General features: G+C 51.4%; 1 protein-coding gene across 2 annotated transcripts in view; it reads left to right on the top strand.

The window, feature by feature from the left end:
- KDM2B (lysine demethylase 2B) overlaps positions 1-15999 on the top strand; it is a gene marked incomplete at its 5' end in the record, with an annotated part of 90589 nt that overhangs the window by 28761 nt on the left and 45829 nt on the right. For both annotated transcript variants that reach the window (XM_081114126.1, XM_081114127.1), the window contains 3 exons: positions 4431-4546; positions 10092-10218; positions 13073-13548. In XM_081114126.1, the coding sequence (XP_080970252.1) occupies positions 4431-4546; positions 10092-10218; positions 13073-13548 (719 nt within the window). The remainder of the gene's footprint in view (positions 1-4430; positions 4547-10091; positions 10219-13072; positions 13549-15999) is intronic.

Below are 15999 nucleotides of genomic sequence, written 5' to 3'. Positions count from 1 at the left end.
TTTGCTAAAGGTGGACATTAGTTAAAAAAAAAAAAAAAACAAGAACCCGGAATCTACTTTTACTAGTATTTCATGAAAGGAAGACTATTCTGACACTGAAAATGTTGAAAGTACACAATTTCAGAATCAAGGACAGCTCTTTAAATTGGATAGTGTTGAGTTTATGAAAATTTACACCTTCTCCATCCATGGACTTGGCTTTCCCCTCTGGCTGCACCTGCCCAGGTGAACTACAGTTAATAGTAATAATAACTGGTATTGCTGAGCAACAAATATTTTATATTTTTATCGTCTCTGCAATCAGGTAAGAAAAAACATCTCACCCACCCCCTTTTTTTTTTTAAATAAAGAATGTTCCTGAGGCCCAGAAAAGTGAACAAACTAGCCCAAGGTCACACAGTTAATAAGTGACAGACAGGCCAGGTGTGTGTCGTTTCAGAGCCCACCTGGTTCCCTATTAGCCTGGAAGTCAGCAGGTTTGGGATGTAGTCCCCCCTTCTCAGCTATATGACTTTGGGAGAATTATTTGCTCATTTAACGCACTTTCTTTTTTTAAAATTTATTTTTATTTTTTTAAAATATATTTTATTGATTTTTTACAGAGAGGAAGGGAGAGGGATAGAGAGTTAGAAACATCGATGAGAGAGAAACATTGATCAGCTGCCTCCTGCACACTCCCCACTGGGGATGTGCCCGCAACCAAGGTACATACCCTTGACCGGAATCGAACCTGGGATCCTTGAGTCCGCAGGCTGATGCTCTATCCACTGAGCCAAACCGGTTAGGACTAACGCACTTTCTTAAGGGTCCACTTGGCAGTCCAGAAGGTGCTGGGGAGGATATGAGATTCTCTCTGTCCTGAGCGAATGCCTAGCCGGTCGCAGCCAGGGTGGTGGAGCCTAGGATGAGAATCTCAGAAGGATGCTGGGGTCAGTGACTTGGGCTGGCCTGAAAGTATTTCCCATTCTTGCTCTATAGTAAGAACTACCCAAGACTGAAAATTCATGGTAGCTCCAGATGTTTCTGAGCCTCACGTAAGTCTGAGAAACTGTAACAGCAGCTGCTTATTAGCATCAGTTGGCTTGGACCTCTGATGATCCATCTGTAAAATGGGTACAGGGCAGTGCCAGGGAGGCAGTGAAGCAGGCTGGAAGTGAGGCAGAGGGCAGTGGAAACTGGGCAATTGCTGCTCAGCTACAACTAGGTAGGGTCAGGCGGGAATGGGGCCCGGTGGGCCCATCTTCTCATTTATCTTGGGAAGGAAGCAATTGAGATTGTCCTGTAAATTTTCTCCATTTTTGTAACGTGTGTGTGGGCGGTCCAACTGAACACTCCCCTGAGTCCCGATGCAACCCATGGCCTGCCAGCTACCAGGTCCCACAGAACTGAGGCCCTTCATGCTTCATCCTGGCAAACACAGACCTGGCTCTGCATGGAGGCAGGTCGATGCAGGGGAAAGAAGCAGGTGTGGGCGTCTGTGAGGTGCCCCTGAGTTCTCTGACCTTGGGTTTTACCCCTGCAGCAGCCACAAAGATAGACAAATGTGTGTGTCGGCGGGAGCCTTTGGATTCTGAATTCTGAACATCTACCTTGTAGACTCCATGTGTCCCTGCTGTCCTCCTGGGCTCCCTCAGGCCCCAGAGAACACCTGTGTCAGTAGGTTTTTGTGGGTCGCCTGCTTTCCTTCCACGAACTGGACCTGTCCCTTGTCGTGTGGCCTGAATAGCCTCTGTTATTGCCTTCATATTGTCGGTGACTCTGGCCTGGGAGCATCCGCCAGGGACACCTGCTCTCTCCTGCTTCCTTGGGGTGCAGCCAAAGAGACGCCATAGAGAGGGTGGGTACGGATGGGGCTCAGGAACAATATTATTGGCCCTCCCTGATTCTTCTGGAGGTAATCGTTTCAGTAATGAAGCCAACGTGTGGAGGCACTCGGCAGTGACTGTGACCCAGGGGAGGCTGCCTGACCCACCTTTGAGGCCCTGGCTTGGGGAGGGACAAAGAGCAGGTAGAAGCCTTCACCTGCTCTAGTGGGAGAATGACGGGGTATACAGGTTCCCCGCTTCCCTACTTGCAACAGTACCTCTCTTCTTTGCCCTCTTTGCTCACACGTGACAGTAACAGATGTAAGTCAGGTGTGTCTACGATGCCACCTGCCAGGAGAGCAGGGAGAGGTGGGGGCTGCTCAGAGCCATTCACATGGGCACCGGGCTCTCCAGAGCCCTGCAGGGGAGACAGGGCCCTCGTGGACATCGGCCGCAGTTGCTCACGTGGAGTGAGTTCTTGCTCACCAAGCTGCCCATACGGAGGTGGTGGCCGAGAGAGGGGCAGTCAGGTGCTCCGCGTCACAGGATAAGTCGGCACTGGGGACAGCCTCTAACTCAAGCCCCCGGACCTGGCCTTTCTGTAGGGCAGTAGGTGGGCACACCAGGCGCATAGGGACGGGGACCAGAAATCTTCGTGCCTGTTCAGGCTTCACCCCACCACATGCATCCACAGAAACCCTGTGCGCCTAGGTCCAGTGGTAGGAAATACTGCTTAAATAATGCCGACGATGGCAACAGCAGCAAAGGTAATAGTGTGGCTCCACGTGGTAGAAACATACAAATGTTGATGAGAAAATCAGATGGCACACGGCTGAGGCGGAGAGGCTGAGCAGATGGGGACACTGAGACTTTAAAGGCATCCGCACACAGGGTGTAAGTACAGGGGGAGGGGACAGAGACCCAGGTGGCTCGACAAGGGCACACCAGCAGGCAGAGCTGCTCCCTCTGCCTCCCCAGAGCCAGAGATGCAGGGAGCTAACAGCACAAGCAGGTGACATAAAAGCCTTCATTCCTGTGTTCTTGGCAGGCAGTCTTTCCCTGCTCTCCCCCCATGACTGCCAGCTCTGTCCCGCTGCCATCAGTGGCCTGTACCACTCTCCTCCCAGGGCACCTTTGCCTGGGCAGCGGGGACTGGCATGTGTTTGCTCAGGGGGAGCCAAGAGGCTGGAACAGCGTCCGCGGCACCTGCCTGGGGATCCTGGCTTGCCCCTTGCCTGTCCCCGGTCCCCTCTGCTCATCCTGTGTCTTTCACCGTGACTCTCTGACTCTGCCTGTCCTCGCTGCCTGAGTGTCTTGTTTCTCTGCGTTCCTCCCCCTCTGCATTTGCAGGCCTGTCTCCCGGGACCCGCAGGCCTGCTCTAAGCCTTTGATGCAGTGACAGTGCAGCGGAGCGGTTAAAAAACGGAGGCGCTGTCACTTACCGGCTGTGTCTTCATTCAGCAAGTGACTTAGCTTCTCTCAGCCTCAGTGTCAGCATCCTAAATGGGAGTGGATCGTATGTTACCTATCCCACAGACCTGAGCTGTCCCTTACGGTAGCCAGGAACCACACGGAGGTGCGGCGAGCACTTGAAATCTGGCCAGTCCGAGAGTCGCTGACGGAATTTGGGGGCCTGCTTTGTCTCTGGCCTTTATGGACGGAGTGGAGCCTGACTCCCTGGGTTCCAGTCCTGCTAAGTGACTTTTCTTTTCCCTGCCTCAGTCTCCTCATCTGTAAATTGGTGATGAATCTAATATATACTCTTTCGGGATTTTGCAAGAATTAAATGAGTTAAGTCCTTAGACCAGTGATGGCGAACCTATGTCACCTCTGACACGCGAACTCATTTTTTTGGTTGATTTTTCTTTGTTAAATGGCATTTAAGTATATAAAATAAATATCAAAAATATAAGTCTTTGTTTTACTATGGTTGCAAATATCAAAAAATTTCTATATGTGACACGGCACCAGAGTTAAGTTAGGGTTTTTCAAAATGCTGACACGCCGAGCTCAAAAGGTTCGCCATCACTGTCTTAGACCGTGCCTGGCCCAGGGAAGCACTCAGTTAGCATTTTCATGTTTACTGTGCCAGGCTTTGGGCTAGGAGCTCAAGGAGAGACGTGTCAGTAGCTCACGGGCCTTCGAGGGTTTTGATGGCAGAAGGTGGAATCGGGCAGGGAGAAGTATCTGGGTCCTGCAGCCCTGACAAGATGTCACTTCTTAGTTGTGGCCTCACCTGAGACTGGCGATCCCTGGGATGTCCAGGAAGAGGCTCAAGGACATCTGAGCAGCCTGAGTGAGGGGTTTCCAGCTCCCTGGCCAGCACGGGAGGGCCTACGTCTCTGTTGGCTGCAGCCAGGTCCGAATCAGCATAAGGAAGCCTTTGTCACCAAGGTCCTCAACAGGTGGGGGCTGGTCTACAGCTGCCTACCACCCTACCCGAGCTGGCCAGCATCACTGTCTGCAGCGGTCCAGCTGGCTGCAGGCCTGAGTCCGGCTTTCTGCATCAGGCAGGCCTGAGCATCCTTCATCTTTACCCTGGGTGCTCACCTGGGCCTCCTGCGCCCTTCTACACACTGGCATAGGTGGGGCTGGTGACTGACCTTCTCTTCCCCTCACCCCCAGGCTGGATCCATGCAGTCTACACCCCTGTAGACTCTCTGGTATTCGGTGGAAACATCCTGCACAGCTTTAATGTGCCCATGCAGCTGCGGATTTATGAGATCGAGGACAGAACACGGGTAAGGCGGCTTCCTTCTCTCTGGGTGGGCGCGCCCAGCCCCTGAGCTCTGCTGAGATCGATGAGGGTGTTGTGTGGACAAGTCATTCTGAAGCCTCCGCAGTGCCTCTTCCCTCCTGCTCCCTGCCTCAATCCGGGCCTTGGTCCTGGTTCTTTGGGATGATGGGTGCCCACAGGAGCCTCTCCCAGAGCCCTGGGAGTTTCTGTTCACCTCCAAGCTGGTGGCAACCAAAACCCCCTTGCCTAAGAGGAAGTGTCTCTTGAGAAAGCACCGTGACATGTCAGGCAGCCTGCTGCCTCCTCCTCACGTGGAGAAGGGATTGGAGGGAGTAGGGGGAATTTCGTGGTGGTTGTTGCTGTGGTTTGCAGGAGGGCTTGACCTTGGAAAGAAGGTCAGTCCCCTGGGAACCCCAAATGTGATGTGGAGCCTGAGGAAGCCAGTGTCTGTGATTCCCCCAGATGCTGCCTCTGAGATCTGTCTCAGTATTCACTGGGGATGTCCCTAGCTCCCCTTGATAATGATGGTGATGGTTTCTCAGATATGGATCCCCCCCCCACCCGACATCCACCCCCCACCTCCCCCTCGGGACCTGGCGTGTGCTCTCTGCTCCACTCCTTGAGTGTCCCCAGAAAAGCAGGTTCCAAGTTCCCCCTACTTGGAACTTGCTGCCCTCTTTCCTATGCTGGAACTTGACCAAGTGTCCCCAAGCATTTAAGACAGGTCGGAGGGTGGGAAACTGGGGCAAAAAGGGCTCATTCTTCTTTTTTTTTAATTATAGTTACTCAGCTATTTCTGTTCTTTATTGAGAGAATTCACATTTAAATTTCACCATTTAAAGTGCACAGCTCAGTGGCATTTCGCACATTCATAAGGTTGTGCAGCCATCACCGCTGTCTAGTTCCAGGACATTCATCACCCCCAAAAAGAAGCCCAGTCCCCATTAGCAGTTACTCCCTGTTCCCCCTCCCCCAGCCTCTGGCAATCGCTAATCTGCTTTCTGTCTCTGTGGATTCGCCTGTTCTGGACATTTCATATAAATGGAGTCATAATGAGGAGGCCTTTTGCATCTGGCTTCTCTCACTCAGCGTGATGACTTTAAGCTTCATCTCTGTTGTGTCAGTGCTTTATTCCTTTTCATGGTTGAGTAATACTCCACTGGATGGACGGACCATACATACATACCATGTCTTCCCAGCTTTGCCACAGAGATGACTTTTTTTGCCCCAAAGATGGGTTGCTATGCTTGGAACCTAAAGAAAAATGTTATAGAGGCAGGAGCTCTGGGCCCAGGATTCTCTTTTTCAGTCTTGCTTTCTGGCCTTGATCTGCATAGACTCACATAGATGGGTGGAAGTTTTAGCCCCTATATGTGCATCTGACCTTTTTAGCAGCCCTGACATTGAGGGACCTCATGCAGAGGTTTCTCAGGGGTCACTTTAGACACCGTAGCGGCCAGGTGCACAAAAAAAGAGAGGACGCATCTTCAGACAGTAGGTTTGCTGCCGGGGCGGCCCAGATCTGCACAGACTGGATCTCATCTTGTGGACGTTCGTGCCTTTCTTCTCTGCTGCCCGCCCAACATCCCTTTCCTGATCTGGGGGTGGCCAGCCCAGCGCTGGGCTGGAGGTTGTCATTCTGTGGTAAGGGCTCCATTTGGGTGAGAGTGGTCATCTTAGAATCTGGACCACGTGCTGTCTGGGGCTCTGGCCGACTGTTCTTTGACTGGTCCCGAGGAATGGGCCAGCTTGTTTGTGAGCAGACTAGGAAGTGTGGGATAGGAAGGGAAAAATCTAGAACGAGAAGTCGGGCTCATGAGTTTCCAGGCTCAGATTTCTAAAAGCTTCAGCCAGTGGATTTGGGCCTCATCATCCCCCGAGGAGCCCAGGTCCCCACCCCACTCAGCAGGAGGTTTGGGGGTGGGGGGAAGGTACTGGAGCTGAACACTGAGTACCCATGGAATATCACACCCACATCCAGATGAGCGTGGCAGGGTCCCCTCCCCCAAGGCCCACTGTCCCTGTCATGTGAGCGGATACTCATCTGGCTTCCCCCCGAGCAGGTTGATGGGCAGCGGGGCTGGTGGGCAAGCTGTTCAACCTGCTTTGATTTCTGGTCCTCGGCGAGGGCTTGTCGACAAGGTCCAATTGTTCATGTCTTAGGAGCTAAGGGAGACAAAGGCTGCTGGGGAGAGAGCACTGGATGCCAGAAAAAGTGCCACGGCTCCTTGTCAGCTCGCTACAGCTTAATTCTTTCCGTCACTGCGAGCTGCTGAAGAAGGATGTGGCCATTTAAAAATCGTTTTCCAGGAGTCCTAAAACATGGCTTTGCTTGGAAGCCAAATACTGGGGACGGGACAGAGGACATGGTCCGTCTCTGAGCCTCATGGTGTGAGTTTGTCTTAGAAAAAGAATTTGCCTTCTGTGGCCCAAGGTGGGGGACCCCGCCCCCTCCCCCCCATCCAGACCAGGGGAACCTCATGATTCTCCTAGGTCTGGGAAGCCATGTCTTGCTCTCACAGTTTAAATTTTTCTGCGCCGGGTGATAGGTGACTTTACCTGCTGCCCCGAAGACAAGCACAAACAGGTGTTCTGGGACTGGTGGGTTTCCATTTCCTGCCCCCCTGTCCCCTTTGGAGATTAAATCTTTCCCCTCTCATTCTAAAAATATGCAGAGGGGTGGAAGGACGACAGCAAAGAATGGGCAAGTTGCATGCTTGTTATTTGAAGATAACGTCTCAACAACGATCACTACGTATTTTTAGCTCCAAGTAGGGATGGTCCCAACGATCATTAAACTGCCATCTCTCCTTTATTTACCTTTTTTTTTTTCCTTTTCCCTAATGGTTCTAGTGAAAGCAGCCTTCTCAGGAAAGGTAATGCCTGCATGCCCCATTTCCTCTCAGTCAGTGAATCTATTTGGAAATTGCAAATAATTTACCCTTCCTCTCACCTTTCTCCTACCATTGGATTTTTTTTTCCCCCATTGCCTTTTTTTTTTTTTTTTTTTTTCCAGGAGAAAAACAAAATTTTTAAGATACTTCCACCCACCCTCATATTTTAGCTTTTCAAATCCTGAGGCCTGGGAGTTCTCTATGCCCCGAAATACCCGTGGTTCTAACCTCCTGCGGTCACTCTGCTGTAAGAGGAAGGGCTCAGGCCAGGTGCCACTCCAATGGGCCTTTGGGACCTCAGACTGGCCCCTGGAGGCCCGCTGACACCTGGATGACCCCGCAGGTAGGGAGCACGCGATGTTCCCTGAACAACCAACCGCCTTGCCTTTTGGTGAACAACTCAATTTGATGAGGCTCCGATTTTTGTCAACAATTAATGTTGAGCAATCGTGTGTTTAATGTTCCCAGGCATGTGGCTGAAACCTTTTGAAGGCGAAGGGTGGAAGGCGACAACCCGTTTGTAAGTCAATTCTTTGCCAATTTTGTTTCCTGCGGTGCTCTCTTGGAAAAAAAAAAAAAAGAAAGAAAAAGAAAAAAAAAATGAAAAGAATTTTAATTCCTTCATCAGCATTTGTTTTCACCCAGCTGGTTTCTCTTGGGCTCAGCAACAGTGAGGGGAGACTTACCTTCCTCTGCTGAAATACAGCCAAAAAGTTCCCTCCCCTCTAATCTACAAAGATTCTCGGGTGCCATGGTGCCCATCAATGCAGAATGGCTCGGATGATCTCCCCAAATTTGAAAAGTCAGAAGCAACTTGGGAGGTTTACCGATGGAGTCTAAAATCCGGAGATGTGAGTGAGGGTCTGAGAATAGGAGGGCCTGTGTGTCCTCCGCTCTAGGTATTGGCGATTTGTTTCCCAATCGGTCGGCCTTTGTTCTGGAGTAGGGGTGGGGCTGAGACGCCCACACCCTTCTTCCCAGGAGGTCAGGGTCTGCCTCACGTGGAAGGGCCTCTCTCCTTTTTCAACTCCAGAGGGAACTGATCTGGTGACTGAAAAAAGGTCATTAGTCGCATACTATTCCAGCAAGAAAGCTGGCCCTTGGGGAAAGTCGCTGAAGCCAAGGAAACCGCTAGATGACGTTCCCAACGCCATGCATCCCCCACCCCCCGAGGAGCTCAAAAGCATGCGGCAGCCAGAATCTCATTCCAAAGCTTACCATCCACCAGAGGCAGGGAGGTCAAATGGACCCAATACGCAGATGGGAGAGGTGAGGCCCCGAATATGGGAAAAGGGCCTTGCGTCTGGAAACTGAATCAGCAGGGCCTGGATGGGGAACTGAGAGCTGGGACTCTCAAGAAGGGTGAGGTTGAGACCCTTTCCAGTGGGCTCGGTGAGAGAGGCAGGAAAATAGGATTTAAGGGCACGTGGTGGACCTGGGCCTGCTTGTCTTTGTTTTCGTCTCTCATGTAGGATGTTGCCTGTTGATTGTCAGCAGAGAAAACTGGGAGAGTGTATTAACATCCGGCTCCCTGAGTAGAAGAGGTGGAGAGGGGTTCCCGGCCCCTGCACAGGTCCCTTGAGGCAGACGCACCCTTGGTGAGAGGGCAGGCAAGCAGGAGTGAGTGTGGACGTGCAGTGTCTATATACAGCCTTGGGGGGTGGGGGAAGAGCAGCCAGAGATGGGAGAGGGACCACCCTCCCACTCCGTCAGTCCTCCCTTGCTGGCTCAGGATGCAGTTTCCGGAAGGTTCATCTGTGCCAGGGCCGTCAGTGGTACTGCTTGCTTCCCATCTTTCGCTGCCATCTCACCCATATAGACCCTGCGTGCTACCTGCCACCCATCTGCATTCCCCTGGGTTCCAGGCCTTTTCATAGTTCTGATACACAAAGCTGTCGGCACCTATCCTTCGTCCCCTATAAGAAACAGCCAAGAAGGGATCTCTGGTCTGAACTCCTGCTCCAGACTTGGGGTGTGACCCTTGGTGTTAGAGTTACGCCAGGAACTTGTGTCCAAGGGAGTCGCCTGGGAATGCAGGCTGGGCAGTGCCAGGTGGTGGTGGAGAAGGAGCTGGAGGTGGACCCCTCTTAGGCCCCGCCCCCAGGGGTGGAGAGGCCACACCCCTCCATCCTCATTGGTCCGCCTGGTGAGGCCTTTCCCTCAGAGTGCAGGAGATGCTTGATAGGTAGCCTGTCTGCACATGGACTTGGGTAAGGTTCTGGGATTGATTTCTGTTTTTTGGGGGAGGGTGGGATAGCAGAATCTGTGCAAGAATTTTTAAGAACGACAGGAGCCCGTTTCTGTTGTAGCTGGAATCAGGCAGTGGCTCGCATTCGTGGGTGCCCGCACCCTCCTCAGCGGGCCAGGGGACAATGCTGTTTCTCGAAGCACAAAGCCGCTCAAGGAACCTTGAAAGGCTCTCGCCTAGGCCTTTTCCTCCCCTCTCATTCGTGCATGCTACTGGTGTTCTTCCTCCGCCCAGCGCCTCCCCCTTGCCCTGCAGCCCCTCCCCATTTTTTCCTCACACCATTTGTGCTCTTGCTAAGATGATGAAAATAACTCCCACCCCCAGGAGCCCTCACCCCCTCAATTCTCTCCCTCCTTTTCCCTTTTCCCTCCAGAAACTGACCTCCACCTTTGGGTCTTCGTTTTCAGGTGCAGCCCAAATTCCGTTACCCCTTCTACTATGAGATGTGCTGGTATGTCCTGGAGAGATACGTGTACTGTGTGACCCAGAGGTCCTACCTCACTCAGGAATACCAGAGAGAATCAATGCTGATTGGTGAGTGGACAGCGGAGTCAACCACCTTGCCCGCTCAGCTGGGGCAGAAAGCACTTTTTTCAGTGGGGCCCTGGAGAGTCTTTGGCAGATTCCTAGAGACACCTTAGCTGGGAAGCCATCCTTGTCAGATTCCCACTTGGAATGCAGAGTCCAAGAAAACGAAATCATGACCCCAACCGAGTCACACTGATGGCCTCCAGGTCGCGCTGGTGACTGTGCAGATGTGGGAGGGGCCCGTCCCGGGCGTGATTGCGGAAGCAAGATCCTCACGGAGCAAAGCATCCCGGTGGTTCTTTTGATTCCTCAGTAGCTACCAATGACCTTCCCCCTCCCTGTGCCCTGGGGGTTGGGTTTTTGTCCATGTAAGAGCAGGCCCACGAGACGCAGCCAGTCCCTCGGATCCCAGGCCAGCTTTGAGCCAGCAGAGGGGTGACCAGGACTGGAAACACAAGCCTGGCAGGGCAGTGGGTGGCTCTCAGCAGCAGCTGTGGCGCCCTGCCCTGCTGCCCTTACTTAAAGGGACCTCCCCCCACCCCACCCCAGAATGCTCAGTCCTTGCGTCCTGACTCACAGACACCTGCCCCAAAGCTGCGTCTAGCTCTGACAGCCCCACTTCTTTCCCTCTGCCCCTGAGCTGTCACTGCTGCAGTTTTACTGGACGCGGATCCGCTGTGCCTCAATTACTGCATCTTTCTCGACACAAGATAGAAGGATGCAATAGGGCCGCATGATTCCTGCTGTCATCTCCAGGATTTTGAGATTCTTTTTTCTCTCTCGTTAAACCTCCTTCCTTCCCTTGGCTCCCATCCTTGGTGCCTTTAGGGGTTGGTTCCAGGTGGGCATAGGGTCAGGAACATGTTTCTGCCGGGGTTTTATTGGGATGTGCTCATTTGCCTCCTGAAAATTCAGTTTTGTCGGGGGTGGTGGTGGTCTGTTTTGAGTTACGTTCCTGTCAGATGATACGATATTCAGGTGTGAAAAATGCCGAAACCCTGCAACCCGCTCTTCTGACGTCGCCAGCCTGGTAGGAGATGGAAATGATTTTGAGATAGCGTGAGAGCTGCTGTGATTGTAGTCGTGCCACGCTTCTGCGGGGACCGGAGGCTTGGTTTTGTGGCAGCCCCAGGCCAAGAAATGAGTCCCTTCTCTCACTGGGTACTTAGGGTTGGAGAAGAACATTCCAGATTCCGAGAGGCAATCCATATATATATATTTGATTTTAGAAGGGGGGAGAGAGAGAAACATCAATGACGAGAGAGAATCATGGATCGGCTGTCTCCTGCACGCCCTCTACTGGGGATCCAGCCCACAACCTGGGCATGTGCCCTTAACTGGGAATCAAACCCTGACCTCCTGGTTCATACGTCGACGCTCAACCACTGAGCCATGCCGGCTGGGCCTGAGAGGCAATCTTGAATCAGAGTTTGGGTCATCGGTGCCCACTTTTTTCTTAAATTTTCTTGCCACTGTTTCCCCCACCTCTCTAGTCCCTCTACCAAGGAGAAGGGGGGATGTTAGGGAGACACACCTCATTGATCAAATGCTAGCTGTGTGCCAGGGACCGTGCTCTGCTCTGTGAGACCTTATTTAATCCTCACAACGGAGGAAGTCGTCTTTGAGATACACACACACACACACACACACACACACACACACAGTGGTGCCTTGACTTAACGAGTGTCCCGATTAAGGAGTTTTTCGAGATACAAGCCATCTCTCGGCCGATCTTTTGCTTTGAGTTGCGAGCTAAAATTTGGGTTACGAGCCAGCTTCAGATACCCCACCGCTAGTTGGCTCAGCGAACGTCACAGTGAACGCCACAACGTCAGCCCAGCATCACGTGTCTCACTCGTTCACTTTTTGATTTGACATACGAGTAATTTGAGTTACGAGTTCTGTCACGGAACGAATTAAACTCGTAAGTCAAGGCCCCACTGTGTGTGTGTGTGTGTGTGTGTGTGTGTGTGTATACACGGTTCGATTTCTGCTCAGGGCATATGCCTGCATTGTGTGCTCGATCCCCAGTGTGGGGTGTGCAGGAGGCAATCAATCAATGATTCTCTCTCATTATTGATGCTTCTATCTTTCTCTACCTCTCCCTTCTTTTTTGAAATCAATAAAGATAAATTTTTAAAAAAAAGAAAAAAAGAAACATCAGTGATGAGAGAAAATTATCAAAATGCACGCCCCCTACTGGAGATCGAGCACCCCACCAGGGCTTATGCCCTGACTGGGAATCAGACTGACCGCCTGGTTCATAGGTCAATATTCACCCACTGAGCTACACTGGCTGGGTTGCCTTATATTTTTAAAGAGCATAATGGGGATATAATTCAAATACCATACAACTCACCTATTTAATGTGTTCACTTTAATGGTTTTTCGTTGTGCAGCCATCACCACAGTGAATTTTTAGAACATTCATCACCCCAGAGGGAAATCAGTAGTCGCTAATCTGCTTTCTGTCTCTGGGTTTTTCCGCTGTCTGGACATTCCAATGAGTGGAATCAGACATCATCATATATGTTCTTTTGTGTTATTTTTATATGTTGAAAATATAAAATGCCAGGTGTGTTCAGAGAGGTGAAGCATCTTTTGTGGGTACACGTGGCTGGAGGAAGCTGAGCTGGGATTTGAACCTGTGTCTGACTGACCCCAACCTTTCTAGAAGTGAGGGAGGCATAGACCGTTAGAACTATTCAGAGAAACTCGATCTCCAGTGTAAAGGGGCGCGGGGGGGGGGGGCGGCTGGGGGAGGGAAGCAAGTGAATGGAGGTCACATGACTTTCAGCAGGGCATTTAGGGTGTTCATCTCAGTCTTCTTTTGTGATCCCTTCACCCCCACCCCTTGTAGATACCCCAAGAAAGCCCAGTATAGACGGCTTCTCATCTGATTCCTGGCTGGACATGGAGGAGGAGTCTTGTGAGCAGCAGCCCCAGGAGGAGGAGAAGGAGGAGGAGGAGGAAGAAGAGGGTGCAGATAAGGTGCCCAAGCCACCTGCCGATGGCCCTGCCTCACCCACCAGCATCCCCTCTGAGGACCAGGAGCCCCCCGGAAAGAAGCCCAAAGCACCTGCCCTGCGGTTCCTCAAAAGGACTTTGTCTAATGAGTCAGAGGAAAGCGTCAAGTCCATGACGATGCCCATAGACGACCCTAAGACGCCCACTGGCTCTCCCACCGCCGAGGTCCCTGCCAAATGGACCCACCTCACCGAGTTTGAACTGAAGGGCCTGAAGGCTCTGGTGGAGAAACTTGAATCCCTCCCAGAAAACAAGAAGTGTGTCCCCGAGGGCATCGAGGACCCCCAGGCACTCCTGGAGGGTGTGAAGGTGGGCAGGGAGCTACGTCTGGGGCTGTACAGCTGAGGGCTTGGGAGGGTCTGTTCAAAGCATAGTTTCTCCAGGGCAGCTCAGCACAGGGTGGCTTGGAGCAGACCTTCCTTGGGACACATCCATGCACAGAGAGGGGCCTCTGGTCCAAGTCAGCTCATCCAGGGAGTCCGAGTGGGGACTCTGCTGGAAGACAGCTTTGTGGTTGACAATGAGTTCTTTCTCGCACTTGTTGGAATTTGAGGATTTGCCAACAGTAGTCGCTATGGGAGCATCATGAGTGCTGCCGTTGGTTTTGGGGAGGGGCTCCGCCATCCTGGTCGGGGAGCCTTGTGTTCTGGTTGGCTTCCTCTGGAACATGTATCCATTTCACATGAGCCGGGTGTACATCCTGGTGAGCCTCAAGGTGGCCAGCTAAAGTGGGCCTCCTGGCCACCCGGGGTCCAGAGTTCTCCACGTAGTAGAGCCTAATTATTGGTCCAACTTTCATTGAGCACCAGCTGTGCTATCCATTGGGGAACAGAAGGCAGAGGGCCGTAGTCACTGCCCTCGGATTTTCTTGGGAACCAGACGCTGTTTAGCAGCAAAGCAGGCAGGTGAAGAAATCAGGAGACAGAGAATGAAGTGCCGCTGAGCATGCGTGTGTACCCTGAGCATGGGAGCTGGCCAGGGCTCTGGGATAGTTATGCAGAGGGCATTTGAGCTGGGCTTTGAGGCGGCATAGGAGTCCTCCAGATGGGGAGGGCTGCAAGAGGCAGAGGGCTAGTGAACAGGTGTTTAAGAAAAAGGAAATACACTGGGCAGCCTTGTCCTGTTGTCATCATAATCCTAACATTTGTGGAAAGCGTACTACTTACCAGGTACCAGTGCTAGGCAAGTGGTAGTTACCCTTATTATCTGCCCTTACAGGATGAGGAAGTAGTTTCAGAAACGTTAAGGGACGTGCGTGAGGTGACAGAGCAGGGATGAAGACGCAGGAATGCCTCCAGAACTCCTGTGTGGATATGCTCCAGGAACTCCCTCCTGTCAGCATGGCTAAGGCTTTTTGGAGTGAAGTTTCAGAGGCATCTGAGCTTCCTTCTCCAATGTCTGGTTCCCAAGAAAATCCAGCTGCCTGCTGGAGTTTGAAACGGAATTTAAGTCTCTTTTTTTGAGGTGTGCAAACTCAGCCCAGGGTTTGTTAATTAGTTCAGTTATTCGTTTAGGAAACATTGTGTGTGAGGCCTTGGGATATAGAAATACTAGAGGCCTGATGCACGAAATTCATGCACAGGGCTCGGCCCTCGCAGCCGAGGCTTTGTCCGGAAGGTCGTCGGAAGGTCCTCCGGTCTAATTAGCATATCACGCTTTTATTATTATAGATTAAGACTGTCCTCCCCTTGGTGCTCTGTGACCAGGGGTCTAGCAGAAGTGAGACCTGGGGCCCACATCAGGTAGTCTGACAGAGACCACCAGCAGAGGGAGCCAGTATACGAAATCACTAATCCAGGCACATTTCACTTTGATAGAGCAGGTACATCTTCTATAGGGGTTGTGAAATTAAAGTTTTATAATTTTTGGCTTTAAAAATCTTAAACTCTATGGTGAGTATTTCTGTAAAGCAAGTCTTTACTTGCTAATGGTTTTTTTCATTGATTCTTGACTTTTTTAGAGGTTGCTGGCCTCTCTTGAGATTTTTATGAAAATCTACTTATACACACAAAATTGTGCATGCAATGTCAGGGGGTCTTGGACACCTGAGCCTGTTCCTGGACCTTAGGTTAAGAATCCCTCATCTTGTGGCAGGAGTTTTGTATATTGGGTTCCCCAGAGGAAACCTGAGAATTCTGTCTTGTGGCTATGTTATTCTTCTGAGGTCCTGTAAAGTGAGAATAAGGTATTTTCATCAATAATTCAATCATTAATAGTATTAGGCTCCGAAAACATTGTAATTGTTAAAAACACATTCATTTCAAGAGGAAGTGCTGTGGAGAGCCTTTTTCCTTAAAAGTATCTTGTGTGTCTGACCTGTTTATGTGCAGTGTTCCTGATTCCTGGTTGGTTAGATTCCTTTCTGGGAGTGGGACTCGGCCCCTCCTCTCACCTACATCCACCTGATAGACCTCTGAAGGCCTGGATTCAGCCTCAGTGGTGTTTGGCCTGCACGGTAGTAAACATTTTTTTTGTAATTAGTTGCCAACATTTCGCATACAATGTCCTGGCTACCCTGGCCCATGTTCCTGAGTGGCGGCAAGCAGTGGGGAGTGAGAGGCAGCTGACTTCACACACCGCAGTCCCCACCACTCCCTACTGCCTCCCTGAGTGTGTATTTTCCACTAGGCCGGCACATCTCTTTTTCATATAATCTACTCACTTAGCTCATCTGTTGAACTGGACAGTCTTTAGAGATATTTATGGTCCTGAGCCTCATCTGAGGAGGCCCTTGTTAGGCTAAGGAGTTTGTAAACTGGG

This window comes from Myotis nattereri (assembly GCF_964212035.1).
Source record: "Myotis nattereri genome assembly, chromosome: 19".
Taxonomy (NCBI): Eukaryota; Metazoa; Chordata; class Mammalia; order Chiroptera; family Vespertilionidae; genus Myotis; species Myotis nattereri.
This window is presented reverse-complemented; position numbering and strand designations above follow the sequence as displayed.